At 38.6% G+C, this 18935-nt stretch overlaps 1 protein-coding gene across 2 annotated transcripts in view; it reads right to left on the reverse strand.

Moving 5' to 3' along the window:
• Positions 1 to 18935, reverse strand: part of tmem145 (transmembrane protein 145) — an 81937-nt gene that overhangs the window by 14697 nt on the left and 48305 nt on the right. For both annotated transcript variants that reach the window (XM_057833888.1, XM_057833887.1), the window contains 4 exons: positions 18143 to 18211; positions 12517 to 12597; positions 12107 to 12185; positions 5637 to 5730 (listed from right to left, as the gene is read on the reverse strand). In XM_057833888.1, the coding sequence (XP_057689871.1) occupies positions 5637 to 5730; positions 12107 to 12185; positions 12517 to 12597; positions 18143 to 18211 (323 nt within the window). The remainder of the gene's footprint in view (positions 1 to 5636; positions 5731 to 12106; positions 12186 to 12516; positions 12598 to 18142; positions 18212 to 18935) is intronic.

Below are 18935 nucleotides of genomic sequence, written 5' to 3' on the forward strand. Positions count from 1 at the left end.
GATATAGCCGTAATGTTTCCACTCTGTACATCACATTGCTGCTTTATCTACACCAACCAGGCTGTTATTAATTCATCATATGCTCGTGTGCTGAACATCACAGCGAGTGGAGTCTTCACACTCGCAATGTGGAGACGCCACATAATGATCGAGGGTGAGGATGTCACAGCAGGCGGATCGGGAACCCTCGAGTGTGTCCGCATGGTAATGAGGTGTCGGCCTTGCGCCATTTGGAATCGAAGAGGAATAAAATTGAACAAATTGCTTCAAAACGGGTACATTAAAATTAGAGTTCAAATGGTTCTGTGATACAAGTCGTGACTCCATTGACTTGTATATCAAATCAGTAGTCTGATTTGAAATGTGTTGAAATCAGTGGCAGTTTTAGGATTTTTATGAAACGAGGACCAAGAAGAAGGGGCCAAATGATGTAACTCTCAAAGGCCAAGTGTGGCTGCCATCTTTGTTTGGTGTTTGTTTTGGTCAACAAGGCAATACGCAGATTATCCTGAGTGTGGCGGTAAAAACATCTTTACTTGACACTTTCAAACAAAGATGAAGCCGTAAAGTTTGTAATAATTCATATTGTGTGCAAGTAAGGAAAAAACACATGGAACAATAATTTTCATCACGTTTTTGAAAAGCCATTTTAAACACGAAGAGCAGCATTAATATTTAACATAGTCTAGAAACAACATTATCTCATTCTCTCTCACTTCAGAAAAGAAAGATTCTCCAATTGCCATGCTTTGTGCTAAAATGGGAATGGGGCACTTCAGGGGCCATTCAAATTTGAGGTGGGGCCAGTGTCCCTGTGGCCCCACCTCTAAAACCGCCACTGGTTGAAATGCTGCCCATTTCATTTTTTGTTTTTAATTAAAAAAAAAAAAAAAAAGCACTGTACAGTATTGCTATATGTACTGTAGTATTTGTGTGTGCTGTGTGCTTTGCGTCAGGACCATAGACATTCAACAATTTAACCCTATATAAGGCGAGTGGCAATTTTGATCATTAAAAAAAAAACTGGAGCAACAAATTAATCCATTAATCGTCAACTAATTGATTAGCAAAATAATCGAAAGCTATTTTGATAACCGATTAAGCGTTTAGGACTTTCTTTACATTAAACTTGTCTAAATTCTTGAAATTATCACATATATACTGTATAACTTCTCAGTTGTACATATAATCAAATTTCTTCATTATATTTTAAGTCAAAGTAGGACATGGACAAAAATCTGCTTTTACTTTGGAAAACAAGTAGCGCTGCAACGATTAATCGATTAACTTGAGTATTCGGTTAGAAAAAAATATTCGAATTAAATTTTATTGCTTCGAGTATTCGTTTAATTAAAGTGGCATTGTAATGGTTTGTTTTGAAAGTGTTTGCATTTAGTTTAATTGATTATGGTGGATACACTGCCCTCTGGTCTGCCTCATTTCACATGGCTGAATCCAACTGCTCCCTTTTAAGACCAACGTAAGCTAAGTTTTTGTTTGAGCTACTGTTTTTTAATGCATTCATAATTTAGTTTATATGTATATTTAGCTGATTTGTGGGAATATATGTCTGAATCATTTGTTAAGAGCATTGTAAAAAAACAACAACAACAACAAAAAACAGCATTTTATAGCATTTAAGCTAGTGGACTTTTGCTATGTAAGTTGGCCAATTGTTCTTTTGTTGTACATAGATCCTCATTTAATTTTTTTTTTTTTTTTTTTAATACCGTTTGAGGCTTAGCTAAGGTACTTTTAATTTTTAATGTTCCTAATCCGATTACTCGATTATTCGAACTAACTAGTTCATCGATTAATCGACTACTAAAATAATCGATTGCTGCAGCCCTAAAAACAAGTTTTCGGACATTTTACTGTCTAAACTAGCTTCTTAATAAGGCTGCAACAACTAATCAATTAACTCAATAAATTAGTTGCCAACGAATTTGATAACTGATACAATTGTAGACTACAGTTAAGTTAGGAAGCTGTAACAAAATATTTTTGAAGGAAATAGTCATCCATTTTGTCTTCATTGCTACTTACAACATGCACATTAATTGTCCGATTAATCAATTATGAAAATAATTATTAGTTGAAGCCCTTTAAAAAAAAAAAATTTAAAAAAACCTCATAAGAACCTGGCATCCTCATATATGCACTGTCCAAAAAAAATCACATTGAATTAACAGTAAAATACTTGCAGATGTGGTTGCCAGACTTATACCAGTTAAAAAAAATGTGAAACCTGTAAAATTTTCACTTGTCAAATTAACAACAAACTACTATAAAAAATGACTTCTTGCTTTTTATATATTTCTATAATAGCAAACTGATGTTTTACATCAGATGAATGTAAAAGTATGTATGTGTAACTGGTCTGATGGTGGCGTCAAAGTTCTCCCTTTCTTAGGGGCAGTTTACATGGCGACTCTGCGACACAAAGACGCAATGACTGAGTAGCGGAATCGCCTCGCGTGCATATGGTGTCAGCGAAGACTGAAGGCGAAGACGAAAAATTCTGAATCCTGCCTCCAAAGTGGAAGAATTCGATTGCGGGGGATTGATGGGGGCTTGCTCCGTATGAATATCAAAAGCTCCCGCGGCGCGAGACCGCGCCGATAACGTCAGCACTCGTACACGTCACATTGGGCATGCGCAGCGGTGCTACTAAACATTAAAAACAGCAAATATGGCAGAATGTCGGCTTTAATTTACTGTTTCAATAATATTTTTAAATTAAATATGTTGAATGTTTCCATTTTTGTGCCTTTTTGAACAATAGAAAAATGCCATTGCTTAGAGTGGGCAGGCATATTTTAAGCTGAGGAGCTTGTTGGGGTCAAAGTGCATGATTCGTTGTCACCTTGTAAATCTGCATTGCCCCCTAGGGCCTGGCATGAATACTACATCGTTTTCATGCGGAATTTCGACATTGTTCGAATGGAGACGGGCCCATATAAATGCAAATTTGAAATTTTTCGTATTCTTGGAGAGTCCCCATGTAAACGGCACCTTATTCTCCCCCTTCTCCAACAGGAGTTAAAACCTACGCTGTCCTTGTGGCAGTCAGGTGTCTTTAAGTTCTGAAGGAGTCATGTTTTCCTAACATTTTACATGCAGAACACTTCCACCAACTAGTAGCTCAGTGGTTAGCATATTTGACTGCCTACTGAAGTAAAATACACTGGAGGGTGGGGGGGGGGGGGGGGGGGGGCAATGAGAAAAAGTATGGAATGATGTCACAACCATCATGACAGGGTATACAGTGCCTTGCAAAAGTATTCGGCCCCCTTGAACCTTGCAACCTTTCGCCACATTTCAGGCTTCAAACATAAAGATATCAAATTTTAATTTTTTGTCAAGAATCAACAACAAGTGGGACACAATCGTGAAGTGGAACAAAATTTATTGGATGATTTAAACTTTTTTAACAAATAAAAAACTGAAAAGTGGGGCGTGCAATATTATTCGGCCCCCTTGCGTTAATACTTTGTAGCGCCGCCTTTTGCTCCAATTACAGCTGCAAGTCGCTTGGGGTATGTTTCTATCAGTTTTGTACATCGAGCGACTGACATTCTTGCCCATTCTTCCTTGCAAAACAGCTCGAGCTCAGTGAGGTTGGATGGAGAGTGTTTGTGAACAGCAGTCTTCAGCTCTTTCCACAGATTTTCGATTGGATTCAGGTCTGGACTTTGACTTGGCCATTCTAACACCTGGATATGTTTATTTTTGAACCATTCCATTGTAGATTTGGCTTTATGTTTTGGATCATTGTCCTGTTGGAAGATAAATCTCCGTCACAGTCTCAGGTCTTGTGCAGATACCAACAGGTTTTCTTCCAGAATGTTCCTGTATTTGGCTGCATCCATCTTCCCGTCAATTTTAACCATCTTCCCTGTCCCTGCTGAAGAAAAGCAGGCCCAAACCATGATGCTGCCACCACCATGTTTGACAGTGGGGATGGTGTCTTCAGGGTGATGAGCTGAGTTGCTTTTACGCCAAACATATCGTTTTGCATTGTGGCCAAAAAGTTCAATTTTGGTTTCATCTGACCAGAGCACATTCTTCCACATGTTTGGTGTGTCTCCCAGGTGGCTTGTGGCAAACTTTAAACGAGACTTTTTATGGATATCTTTGAGAAATGGCTTTCTTCTTGCCACTCTTCCATAAAGGCCAGATTTGTGCAGTGTTGTCCTATGGACAGACTCTCCCACCTCAGCTGTAGATCTCTGCAGTTCATCCAGAGTGATCATGGGCCTCTTGGCTGCATCTCTGATCAGTTTTCTCCTTGTTTGAGTAGAAAGTTTGGAAGGACGGCCGGGTCTTGGTAGATTTGCAGTGGTCTGATGCTCCTTCCATTTCAATATGATGGCTTGCACAGTGCTCCTTGAGATGTTTAAAGCTTGGGAAATCTTTTTGTATCCAAATCCGGCTTTAAACTTCTCCACAACAGTATCTCGGACCTGCCTGGTGTGTTCCTTGGTTTTCATAATGCTCTCTGCACTTTAAACAGAACCCTGAGACTATCACAGAGCAGGTGCATTTATACGGAGACTCGATTACACACAGGTGGATTCTATTTATCATCATCGGTCATTTAGGACAACATTGGATCATTCAGAGATCCTCACTGAACTTCTGGAGTGAGTTTGCTGCACTGAAAGTAAGGGGGCCGAATAATATTGCACGCCCCACTTTTCAGTTTTTTATTTGTTAAAAAAGTTTAAATTATCCAATAAATGTTGTTCCACTTCACGATTGTGTCCCACTTGTTGTTGATTCTTGACAAAAAAATTAAATTTCATATCTTTATGTTTGAAGCCTGAAATGTGGCGAAAGGTTGCAAGATTCAAGGGGGCCGAATACTTTTGCAAGGCACTGTATGTCAATAACAGTATCAAATATTAATTTTTTACTAAAATGGTCGTCAACTTTTTCTTTTTAAATCTACAAAAATCTATCGTAAATTTTACGGTTGCCAGAGCATTATACTGTTAATACATGCATTTTTAAGTTTCTTGTTTTTTTTGTTTTTTTTGTTTTTTTTTAAACAATGAATGCAATTTAACATATAATTCTACAAACCGTGACCACACACAGACACATTTTGGGAAAATCCTAAAATAGGTTTCAATTTAAAATATTTCAAGTTAAAATAGAATAAAAACTGGAAACTGGAGATGTTTGACGAGCCATTTATAATCCTTGTTTTTTTGTTCACACAGGGTCTTGGCATTATAGAAGACAGCTTGTTAAAAAGAGCTCTATGCCAAACCCTGCTGTATTTTTTATCAGAATTACTCACTTACAGTAGGTCTGCGTAGCCTCTATGAGGTCATCTCAAAGTGCTATCACACGCCTGGTATAATTTCACAGGACCAGTTTCGCTCCATCTAGTCCAAATGTCAAAAGCTGTTAAATTAGCGTGAAATAATAGAACAAGCGGCGTCAGCAGCAGCTGGGCCCCAAACCACCCATTTTTCATTTAAGAATTATCTTCCCACTTCAGTCGACAAAGCCCTCGAGGAGTCAGATTTTCAGTGCGGCAACAACACTTGTAACATGTGTGAAGGTTCAATTTAAGTCATTGGTTGCCTGAAACATGTCTGATGTGTGTGCATGTGTGTCTGTACCTCGGCCTCATAGATGAAAAGGATGACATAAGTGATAGTGTAGACGGTCATGTAGATACTCAGCTTCACCGAGCCACTATGGCTGATCCTTGCCCTATCACAAACACACACGTGAACACAAAGAGAGTAAAAGATTGCGTCAGTTAGGTGGTACATTTAGATGCCGTTTACACGACAATGGTGATGGGGGAAAAGAAATGCAAAAAAACTTTCCCATAAGTCCATAGCATTTAGACATAGACGCCGTTTTGGAGAGGTGAAACTATAAAAATTTAATAAACCCTCCCTGAGTGGAAATATTGATGACGCTCCACCATGTTGCCGCCGTCTAAGGGTCCGTTTGCACGATAACTGCAACAAAGGTGAGAACTGAAAAGTTTTCCACAAAGCCCTATCTTTTACACGGCGATGGCGTTTTGGGCGGCCGAAAACACAAACATTTAAAACGTCTTCTAAAGTAGAAATCTTGATAACGCTCCCCCCTGTCAATGGCATCTAAACAGTTGGCAACGCAAAATTGAGTTTTGGTGGTTTTGGTATTATACTCCGGAACAGTAGGTGGCGATAATGCTCCAACATATCTGTCAGTGAAGGGGATGAAGATACTGTTGACGTCGGCGCACATGGACAGTCCGTCACGTCTCAAAGTAGCAACCTTGTACACGGCTTTAGTTTTGTCTCCCATACTCCAGAACAGTAGGTGTCATTAATGCCCTAACATAAGTTTGCCAGTATAGGTGACAAAGACGTCACAACCACAAGCTAGTTCATAACATGGCTTCATGTAACAGGCTTGTTTCTCTAAGCAGGGGTTACCGCCTACAAGGAATGAAATCAACAATTAACTATGCTCATCATACAGTCATTTAGAGCAGAGAACAACATTTCAGCGCATTCATGACATGGAATGATAGAGCAAATAGTGGAACAGAAAGGATGCATGAAGGAATCCAGTTTTAGTAGTGCTGCCACCTACGAAATGGCCACGTATACTACAGTGGGGCAAATAAGTATTTAGTCAACCACTAATTGTGCACGTTCTCCCACTTGAAAATATTAGAGAGGCCTGTAATTGCCAACATGGGTAAACCTCAACCATGAGAGACAATGTGGAAAAAAAAAAAAAAAAAGACATTGTTTGATTTTTAAAGAATTTATTTGCAAATCATGGTGAAAAATAAGTATTTGGTCAATACCAAAAGTTCATCTCAATACTTTGTTATATACCCTTTGTTGGCAATAACGGAGGCCAAACGTTTTCTACAACTCTTCACAAGCTTTTTATCAGGCATGAAAATGGGTCAGGGGTTAAAAAGGTGAGAAAGGTGTGGAGGAAATATGTTCCGGCGTTCTGCCAAAATGTCCGCCGTCGGCAAAACGTCCTACATGTGGCGAATTTGACCATTTTAATTTTTCACATAAGGCTTAATATTCGAGTTAACGGGGGTTTAATTAGTTGAACGAGTTGATTTCAACCACCATTGACTCGCGCTAGCTTAGCCACTCCGGAGCCCTGAAACTAACAAATAACTGTCAAACTGCACAGAATTTGTTCAAATCATTTCCAACGACTAATTAAACCCCGGCTAACTCAAAGATTAAGCCTAATGTAAAAAATTCTGAACTTCCCCTTTAAAATAAAGACCATTGAATATGGCCCTTAAAATGTTGTCTATAAAAGTTTTAGAGCAATAAAACAAACAACACAAATGAATAAAATGAACAGGAATCCTTCAAAGTATTTCATAATGGGTCCAAATTATTTTTCGAACAGATCATGTGACTATAGAACCTTAGAGACAGCCGTTTGCATTGCTTAGCCAAAACTACAGCTGAGGAGGCAAGATGGATATTTAGAATTTCTTTAAACCTAAGCTTTCAAAACCCTCATCAACAACTGAGCTTCAACCGAGGATTGAGCACGAGCAGTATCAAAAAGTCCTGGCTGTCGTGTTACCTGTTGTGCTGTAATTCCAAGTGGTGCTTGAATTGGATGCTTATAGCGGTGGACAGTCTTTTTGAGCCAGCGCAAAGTTTGCAGCGCACGGAGATATTTTTCTTATCTTTACTGGACAAAAATGTGAAGTAATGGCTGTGTTTCCAGTGTGCAAATGCAGCCGTTTGTAGTATATCTCCTGCCTATTTCATTGCATCCTGGCGAGGTAGCAAGGCTATGTTGTTTTGGCCGCAAACTCCCAGCGCTCACACATCATGGTAATACACGTGACCCTTTTTGTTCCATCCCCGATTAAAAAATGTGACATGTGATGCCACTCCCATGACTACAGTATTCTTCATTCTACACACATTATGGGGCAATAACAAAATAGTAACGCACAGGCATCAAGGAAAGTAATTTTACTCAGATTACTGATTTAGAAAAATGAACGCGTTAGATTGTTCTTTACTGAAAGAAAGTAATCAGATTAGTTACGCATTACGATACCGCGTTATTGACAACACTGCTTTTATATTACCGTTAAATACACAAGCTTAACGGGAGCTATTTTTTCACCGGACGCTCCGGCAGTGTTCAACGCAAGCTGCAACGAACGGCAGTAACTTTGTCATACCACAAAATATGAAAACGAAAACCATTACTCACTAAATTCAATATGCTGGCAAATGCATTCATCTAAAAACAATTGGGAGTGATACTTTACCTCCTCCAGCGAATGTGAATTTGTGCTTAGTACAAGATCATCTGTCGCAATTAGCGATCTTTGACGCTCTCTTTTTTTTTTTTTCCCTCCCCGCATACAAACTTGTTTCTCTCTCAGCGGCTGTGATTAACCTCAATGAAGTTGCTGTCCTAGCTAAGCCTTGCCTATCATTCGTCTTTGTAAGTTTTTAGTAACTTTGTGTATTGAATTTGAAAGGAAAAGGTGTGTTTTGTTTTTGACGAACTTTTTCATGAAGCTAAACTGTTGAAGCTACTCACATGTGGAAAAATACGAGTGTACAACGTTTTAAATGTATTCATTTGGTATATTTCAGTTACCACGATTTGAGAGATCAATAAATTGAAGAATTTACGCCTTGCGTTTGGAGTGCTTGTTTTTGGGTTTGCTGGAATAGCGTCACTGACACACGCAGCATCAAACAGGGGAAGAGGTAAGCGCTGCCGCGCCAAGCTAATTCTGGCTGCATTTTCGACACATGAAAAATAACGAATACGTACTACTGTATGACGGAAAATTTTAGTGGTTTTGTAACCGCGACGTTTTCATAGCATGGTAATCCGTGAAGGTAACTGGCACATGCCTACAAACGACCCCCCCCCCCCTTAAAAATGTTTCTCCTCGGATCTACACGATTCACGTAGGTCATCCTTTTTTACTTCAAAACGGCGAATTTCGCCGAAAGGTGAGAGATTTTCATGCCTGTTTTATACACTGTTGCTGGTATTTTGGCCCAATCCTCCATGCAGATCTTCTCTAGAGCAGTGATGTTTTGGGGCTGTCGTTGGGCAACACGGACTTTCAACTCCCTCCACAGATTTTCTATGGGGTTGAGATCTGGAGACTGGCTAAGTCACCCCAGGACCTTGAAATGCTTCTTACGAAGCCACTCCTTTGTTGCCCTGGCTGTGCGTTTGGGATCATTGTCATGCTGAAAGACCAAGCCACGTCTCATCTTCGATGCCCTTGCTGTTGGAAGGAGATTTTCACTCAAAATCTCTCGATACACGGCCCCATTCATTCTTTCCTTTACACAGATCAGTCGTCCTGGTCCCATTGCAGAAAAACAGCCCCAAGGCATGAATTTTCCACCCCCATGCTTCACAGTGGGTATGGTGTTCTTCGGATGCAATTCAGTATTCTTTCTCCCCCAAACATGAGAACCTGTGTTTCTACCAAAAAGTTCTATTTTGGTTTCATCTGACCATTTCTCCCAGTCCTCTTCTGGATCATTCAAATGGGTGACGTGGCTCAGTGGTGGAGTAGTTGTCCCCCAACCCAGAAGTTTTTTTTGTGTGTGTGTTTTTGGTGTTATACTTATATAGCGCTTTTCCACCTTTCAAGTGGGTTTGATTCTTCGCCCTGACAAACTCGTCTAAGTATACTTGAGCAAGATACTGAACCCCACGTTGCTCCTGGTGCTGCGTCAGTATTCAGTAGGTGAATGGCGAGATAGTGTAAAGCGCTTTGAGCGCCTTGAAAGGTGGAAAAGCGCTATATATAAGTATAACACCATTTACCAAATGCTCTCTAACGAACCGCAGACGGGCCTGGACATGTACTTTCTTCAGCAGGGGGACATGTCTGGCAGTGCAGGATTTGAGTCCCTGGCGGCACATTGTGTTACTGATAGTAGCCTTTGTTATTGTGGTCCCAGCTCTCTGTAGGTCATTAACTAGATCCCCCTGTGTGGTTCTGGGATTTTTGCTCACCATTCTTGTTATCATTTTGACGCCACTGGGTGAGATCTTGCATGGAGCCCCAGATCGAGGGAGATTATCAGTGGACTTGTATGTCTTCCATTTTCTAATAATTGCTCCCACAGTTGATTTCTTTACACCAAGCGTTTTACCTTTTGCAGATTCAGTCTTCCCCGCCTGGTGCAGGTCTACAATTTTGTCTCTGGTGTCCTTCGACAGCTCTGGTCTTGGCCATAGTGGAGTTTGGAGTGTGACTGACTGAAGGTTGTGGACATGTGTCTTTTATACTGATAATGAGTTAAAACAGGTGCCATTAATACAGGTAACGAGTGGAGCCTCGTTAGACCTCGTTAGAAGAAGTTAAACCTCTTTGACAGGCAGAAATCTTGCTTGTTTGTAGGTGACCAAATACTTATTTTCCACTCTAATTTGGAAATAAATTCTTTAAAAATCAAACAATGTGATTTTCTTTTTTTTTTTCCCCACATTCCGTCACTCATGGTTGGGGTTTACCCATGTTGACATTTACAGGCCTCTCTAATCTTTTCAAGTAGGAGAACTTGCACAGTTGGTGGTTGATTAAATACTTATTTGCCCCACTGTACGTCAGCAAATTGGAAGTTTCATACACTTTTGCATCTCCATGTACATGCAGATTTCCCCACACAAATCAGTCAAGTAAACTCGAAATTATTTTTATAACAAAACGCCAATTTTGCATTTTTGCTAAAGACCATTGTTGTGTAAACGTGGCCTTAGTGTTATACATTTTGAAGCAGCTGATAAGGAGACACAAAGGGCAACGCAGCAATTGAAGCCTACAACAAGACCGCTGAAGCCACGTTTGAACTCTATGAATAATAAATGTGAGCTCTGTTTTCTTAAAGAAATACTAAACTTCACTCAGAGCCTCCTAAATTAGTGAACTGCAACACTGTAGGACAGAGGTGTCAAAGTCATTTTCATCGAGGGCCAAATTGTAGTTATGGTTTCCCTCTGCGGACTATTACGTGAACTCATTTGGCTGCCACTGATGATGTTAGACCAGGGGTTGGAAACCTGTGGCTTTGGAGCTGCATGAAGCTCTTTGAACCATCTGACGCGACTACGTACACAAATTTAAAAAGTATGTTTTTAATCAAAATGCGTTGTGGCTCTTACAAGGTTTGACAGAGGGATTTGGCTTCCCTTTAGTAAGCAGAACAAGTTAGGCTCACTTTTAACTATACCTTTTTCGAGGACACTCACGCACATCATGAATTCAATAATGGTGTAGAGCCGCGGTGCCACATTTATAGGCCGCTACAAAATGTGTTTCCGGCTCCCATTGTTGTATTTTCCTTGGAAACCGGGTCAAAATCGCTCTTCAAGGACTAATCAACAACTAATCAATCGATGAGCAAATTAACAATTATTTTGAATGATAAATCATTTAGAGACAATTTTGATCACAAAATTTTCCCAATCCTATTTTTCGGTCTCTTTTTCTTTTTTGATTGTCGTTTATCTATATTTAGAGGTTTAAAATAAAAAGTATGAAAACAACAAATATTCCATAATTTTTTAAAATATTTGTTTTTTAATTGAAAAAAGGGGCGGGGGAATCAACATTCTCTTTTTATCCATTTACTCTTGTTTTCTTTTTAAAAATATTTTTAGGGTTTTTTTTCTTAAGAAAAAAAATAAAAGTTATACTGCAAACATTCTCTTTTTAATTTTGGGATTTAATTCAAAAAAGAAAAAGAAAAGAAAAAAAGGGTCATTTATTTGTTTAAAAAAATATTTTTTTTAACTATTTAAAAAAAAAAAAAACATTCTCCAATTTCTGGGGTCTTCAATCTTTCATGGAGGACTACAGGAGTTTTATATAAAGTTTGCTTCAGCAAAGAAAATAAAGTCGATGCACATGATTTACTATTGTAGGCCACAAATTATGATGTGGTGGGCCAGATCTGCCCCCCTCGGTCACCAGTTTGCCACTGACAGTGTAAGCATCCTTGTAATTTATCAAATGAATATCTTGAGAATGAAAAACAAAATTTTGGCAAATGCACATTCCACACTTAAGTACATAACATTGTATGCCCACCTGGTGACGGTAAAACCTTTGCCCAGCAATATGAGCATAAGCAGGAACACCAGAAAACTGATGGAGAAGAGTAATTTCCCTGAAGAGAGACACAAAGAGGAGACATGAAGGTAAAATGATAGGGGAAAAATGGGGAAAAGAACCATTCCACAGTTACACCCATACAATTGGAGCATTTTCGATTGCAACATACTCAGTAGAACAGAAATATATTGAGTCTTTTTGTAAAGTTTTTTTGTACTTAAATTAACTGTAATATTGCGCAGGTAATTGAAGAAAAATACTTTCCTGTCTTGCCAAATTACGCTCTCAAATAACATATTACATTTGATTTGATATTTTAGTGCATCCATCACAACACAATCCAATTTCCACTCACATCATCAGAGGGTGTTGAATAAGGAACTCACCGAGTATTTTCAAGCTGCCGTTGCCAACACCATCCTGAGCGTACAGGCCCCAGTAGATGCAGTGGAACAGCAAGCTGAGCACTAGAGATGAAAAATGGGGAGAGAAAAAAAATTTAAAAAGGAGAGCAAAAAAACAACGATGAAAATAATGGTGAAAAAAAGGATAAAGAACAAATACAGTGGTACCTCTACGTACATAGGAAGTTAATTCATTCCAGGACCTTGTTTGTAAGTCGAAATGGTCGTATGTCGAGCAGGATTTTCCCATAAGAATACATTCGTTTTTTTGTTGTTGTTTTTTTCATTTTGTTTCCAAAAAAACAAAAGCAACAGAAATCTTTTCGTATAGTATGTTGAAAGAAAAATGTGCTTTTCAATAAAACAGTAAATGTGAGGGGAAAAAAAAAAAAAGAAAAAAAAGAATACATTTTAATTCCATTAATTCGTTCCACAGCCAAAAAACCTACAGTAAATCCTGCTGGTACTATTACAAATGGCAATCACACATAGCAAAACAAATAAATTATTAATAAAACCCGTAATAATAAAATAATAATAATAATAATTCCTCTGATAACGTTACGAATCGGGTTTTAATGTGGCGGATGGTGTTTTGCTTGGTGTACCTGAACGCACCGCGTCGCTGATGTGACAGAGAGAGGGAGTGGTGCGGTTGAGAGTTTGCTTTCACTTTTAATGTTTTGTTGAGAACAGCGTCAACTGCGGCGGACATTAGGCGTGTTGTCTTGGACAAGTTCTTAAATAAATGATAAAAACTTGACGAAGCTGGCAATTTCGTTGGCGATGTTACCACAATAATAATTGTCACCTTAACTTATAAAGACTGGCGAACGGAGGTCAGAGGAGGACTGTGGAGATCATAGACATTCTACGGCTGTATTGTTGAGCCAGTTCACGGATAATAATAATAATAATACATTTTATTTATAACGCACTTTACATTTGATAAACAAATCTCAAAGTGCACATTGCCAGAAAAAAATAAAAATAAAATAATAATAATGATAAAAATATGAGTGTGTGATGCGCACCCTACACTCATATTTTTCTATCATTTGCGTCTTCATTTCAAAGGTAAGCGTCACCTTTTTCCTTGTTCCACCATCTGTACCAACCTTTTTGAAATCTGTGTTGATTTCCCTCAAAAGAAAATCCACCGTGCGTCCGTCTGCAGCTCTGTCATGTCGTCGTATTTCGAGCATGTCGTCAGTTGTAGAAACAAATGGCGAGTCAAATTTTACGTCAGATGTCGAAAAGATCATTTGTCGAAGCGATCATGTCGAGGTACCACAGTACTTTGTTGCTGTACTTTAGAAGATAAATCATGTCTGTACCTTGCTTGAGTATTTAATAATTTTACATTTTTCTTGGTACTTATTTGTCTGTCAAAAACGAAACATGCTGATTTGATTGCATAAAAGTACACAAGGCTAGCTATTGACCTCAAATGCACTACTGTACTGTATAAGCTTTGAAGGTTCATTTCATGTGACCTCTGAACTTTTCATTGCATCTCTAATTGTTAAGTGTTTCAGTTTAAGTGTTATCAACAAGACATTGGCATAATTTGCTACAGCTTTTTATTTTATTTATTTATTTTTTTAAATTTCAATGATATTGTAGACCTTTCCGTGACTTTCAGTTTTTCTGTGTCATTAGCTGTGTTTCCATTACCTCTAGTTATTTGCAAGATCCACATTTCGCAACAAAAAACTGGAAATGGGAAGTACTGAATTTTGGAGAAAAAAAACAGTTGCGCATTGAATTTTTTTTCTCCAATTTTCATAAGTATGCTTTTCAGATATTTGGATATGAAAATATACGTCAAGAGCACAACGGAAACACTTTTAATTTTTTAAATTATCCAACACAGCATATGACTTAACCATGCCACACTTCCGCATAAGTTCTCTGACTAATCATGGCATGGTATGTCTGTTGAGAAGAGGAGATAAAAACTTTTCTTGGCATCTCGCGGGATTAGACGTCACGGGTTTTGATGCTATTTTGAGAAGAAGAAGAAAAAAAGAAACAGCATTCAATGGAAACGCACTTTGCCGAAATTTCTGAAAGACCAATTTCATTCTGCGAAAAACTGAAGATGTTGAGGTGTAGAGAATTAATTGTTAGGTCGTCTCATGAGCTTGTGATACCAATACTTATTGAACTAGTAGTACTAGGGCTAGTATTAGGGCTACAGCTATCAAACATTTTAGTAATCGAGTATTCTACTGAAAATTCCAACGATTAATCGAGTAATCGGATAAAACTTTTTTTTTTTTTTTTTTTTTAAAGGTAAAGAGCAATTATAAATATACATGAGAAAACAAGACATTTCACCTAATATTGAACCGTTTTTAGACAAACAATGTCTTTATTTTAGATGTATATTGTTGAAAAAAGCCAACAATTGTGTCTCAAAATTCTTATTTCTTACCTAAAAATGTCATTACACTAGATAACACACATCAATTAAGATTTGGGTGTTTTTCCCACGTGTTTCAATTGAATTTCCATTTGTCTCAAGCTATTATTAAGTTGTAGTTAACATTTAAGTCCTGATAGGATTTGAGTTTTTACAGTGTTAAAAATAAATGTATCATACCTGCTGTATTGGAGCACATCAGGCACCAGTGCTACTTGGTGTTTTATCCATCAATGACTAAGGAGCTAAAATTGAAAGTTAAGCTTGATTATGTTTTTATTTTACACCCTCATCACTAGGAGTGGGAACCTCTTGGTACCTCACGATATGATACAATTTGCGATACAAAGCTCAAGATAACGATGATCTGACGATATGGCGATACAAGGATTTTCGATACATTGGTCAGGAAATCATTCTAGGATATTGTACAAAAAACTAATAAACAGAAAAACAAGCTTCTGCTGTGAATTGGAATGAGTTTATCACTAGTAGACGTTTAATCCATTTGAACTGGGAGGGTGGCTGCCATCCCCCCCACTTCAAACGGATTGAACGTCTATAGCTGTCAGTGGCAGCCAATGCCAGGCAATGAGTAATTTTGGGCCATTTAATGTTGATTTTCAGTTACTTCCTGTTGATTTTGGGGTATTTTATGGGTCACTTGCTGTTTATTTTGTATTACAGAACAGGAAGTGACCTGGGAATCACCCAAATGAATAGGCAGTGACTCAAACTCAACAGGAAATGACCTGTAAATGACTGTGAATGCTCTGGTTTTGAATGAACGAACGTTCCCAGTCTAAATGGATGAGGCGTCGAGCACCGTCAATGGCAGCCTTTTTTAAAAAAAATTTTTTAATTGACACCTTTTTAAAACGATATCTCGATTCTTGACAGGAGCATATCGATAACCTTTTGGGATACAAAGTATCACGATATATCACCACACCCCTACTCATCACTATACAGCGCTGTGTGTTTACAGATTAAATAAAGCCTGTAAGAAAGACACATTAGCCATGCATCGACTGTAGTCACAATTCACTGAAACGTAGCCCTTCGCAGGGCTAACGTTACATTAGCAAGGTAATCGTATTTCTTAATCTTATTTATTAGCGATACTTTAACTTAATTTTGCCTTTTCCTGAGTATCGCTCCTCCACTCTCGGAGTAAATGGGGTGCCTTCCGTGGAGCTGCAGCATTGAAGACATACTGTAGTGTTATGCAAGCGCTGTCTTACAGTGAATCCATGAAACAATTTTCGACTTGGTTTCCAGCTTGAAATGCTCCCACTAGAGATGCCGATCGATCGGGTCCGATCACGTCATTTTCAAACCATCGGAATCGGCAAAAAAATTTCGGCCATGCCTTTTTTTAAATATATATATATATTTTTTTTTTAATTAAATCGTTTTCTAATTGTATTTAACGTTACAGACATAATATGTTACACTCATCCAGAGTCTTTAGTTTAGGCTTATGGTAGGCTTATCAAATTTATCCCGATAACGGCGGTAATTAATTTTTTTGAAAATGTATCACGTTAAAATATTTAACGCAGTTAATGCATGCGTTGCACGATCCACTCACGCATTGTCGCGCTTAATCTGTAATGGCGTCGTTTTACCTATATAGAGAGATAAAAGGCAGCGTAAAATGAGTAGAGTGAATATTAGCAGCCTTTGCAGCCTTTTATTAATAGGCTAAAGCCTTACAATCCCTCTCCCTATGATTAGAAATATCATGGGAAGCAATGTGGGGAAGCAAGGTAGCGATTGATCTTTGTCTTAACAACCTATGTTATTTCCCAACACAGAGAAGATACTGTATATCAATTGGTAGCACTATGCACAGTCATGGTTCCACTTCCCATCATGTATTTGGGTTGAATGGCTGCGGTATCATTTACTGAAAGCTCAACAAATACACTAGATGGCAATATTTAGTCACAATATACAAAGTCACAAGTCTTTCTCAAGTCTTTTTCACAGATCCCTCTCACAGAAAGAATGTTAATATGCCATCTTGAGGATTTATTGTCATAATAAACAAATACAGTACTTATGTACTGTATGTTGAATGTATATATTCATCCGAGTTTTATTCATTTTTTTCTTAATGCATTGCCAAAATGTATATGATCGGGAATAATTATCGGGAATGATTGGAATTGAATCGGGAGCAAAAAAAAGCAATCGGATCGGGAAATACTGGGATCGGCAGATACTCAAACTAAAACGATCGGGATCGGATCGGGAGCAAAAAAAACATGATCGGAACAACCCTAGCGCCCACACTTTTGACATTTTCTGTTTTTTCTTGATGCCTTTCTCTTCTCTTTCATCGGCTTCTTCATCGTTACCTCTATATTCACGCATGGTTAAAATCAAATATATTTGCCGCCTGTCTTCTTCCTGTACGCATGTGACATCAGCGCGTTGTGCCGCATTAAAAGTAGTCCGAGCAAAACCTCATGCTTAGAGCTGGCAAAATTAAATGATTCTTCGAGGCGGAGAAAATTCCTCGATCCATTTTTAAAATCGAGTTACTCGAATTATTCGAGTAATCGTTTCAGCTTTAATTAATATTCATGAACCAAACACTTATGGTGAATTTGCGCTTTATATCCTTGGTTGCAGCAAGACAATGAGCAGTTGAACAAGTGCATTCAAAATTTTAGAAAAGGCTGAATATAATTCCTCTGTAAAGATGTACTTTATTTTAGATTCATACTAAATTTATAGCCCATCATCCCTAAACCTTTGTGAGTACCTCCACTTCAGTGCAGTGAGTATGTATCCACCTCTAGAAGAAACGAGGTCAAAAATAAAATGAATTTTCGAGGAAGAGGGAAGACAAGTGTGTAAACGGGATCAGAGGAGGCATTGGAAGTAAATTAAAAAGAGGAGAAGTCACAGAATGCAAGGGAGGTGAGATAAGGAGGAAGAAAGAGAAGCATGGGGCGCTGTAAGTCGCCACGCTCTGGCACGGGGAGGCTGCGTTCAATAGTGCCCATTCAGACGTTAATACGGGCCGATAAGATCGGCGGTGCTGAAGTGGGGATTAAACCTGCTGCGAGTGTGCGGATGGCTCATTTTCATCCTGCTGCAACCTGAACCACTTCCCATTGTGTGATTGTGTGTGTGCACCTGTATGTGGAGGATGGAAACACTCACCCTCAACACCTGCGGCCGTCATAAACATTTTGTAGGTGGTGTGAAGAAGCTGTCTCCCCTTCAGATTGTCTGCAGAGAAATCCGCATAAAGGGATAGGGTGATGGAGGTGAGTTTGTGCGCACTAAAGCAGTGCTAACAGATGGTGGCACAGCCAAGGAGAGCGCCAGACACGACAATAGAACAAGGCACAGCCATCATTTGCATGCGTCCTTAGATGTGCGCATCCATCTCGTGTTCATCTTTGCAAAATGCACATTTTACGAGCTGAAACCCTTTTGCGAACAGCCGCGGGGGAAAATTTACAGGTAAGAAGCAGGTCGTAAACATTAAGGAGCACACCTTGGCTGCACTGCTTATACGCTGCGAGGTTCTCAAAGAGGATGCTTATACAACAACCAACAAGTAAACATGGCTATTTTTGTGTACATCTCTTTGTTTTTGTGGTGAAGGTCAGCAAAGCCTTCTCTGCCAGCTTAAACACTACCTGAAAGACTAAGACTAACGCATATTTATTAGAGATGTCCCGATCGATCGGCATGCCAATCGATCGGGTCCGTTCACGTCATTTTCGAAGTATCGGAATTGGCAAAAAAATATCGGCCATGCCTTTTTTAAAAATATATACATTTTAATTAAATCGTTTTCTAATTGTATTTTAACGTTACAGACATAATATGTTACACTCATCCAGAGTCTTTAGTGTAGGCATAAAGTAGGTTTATCAAATTTATCCCAATAACGGCGGCAATAAATTTATTTAAAAATGTGTCACGTTATATATTAATGTAAGCG

The sequence above is a fragment of the Corythoichthys intestinalis genome, chromosome 4 (genome assembly GCF_030265065.1).
Source record: "Corythoichthys intestinalis isolate RoL2023-P3 chromosome 4, ASM3026506v1, whole genome shotgun sequence".
Classification (NCBI taxonomy): Eukaryota; Metazoa; Chordata; class Actinopteri; order Syngnathiformes; family Syngnathidae; genus Corythoichthys; species Corythoichthys intestinalis.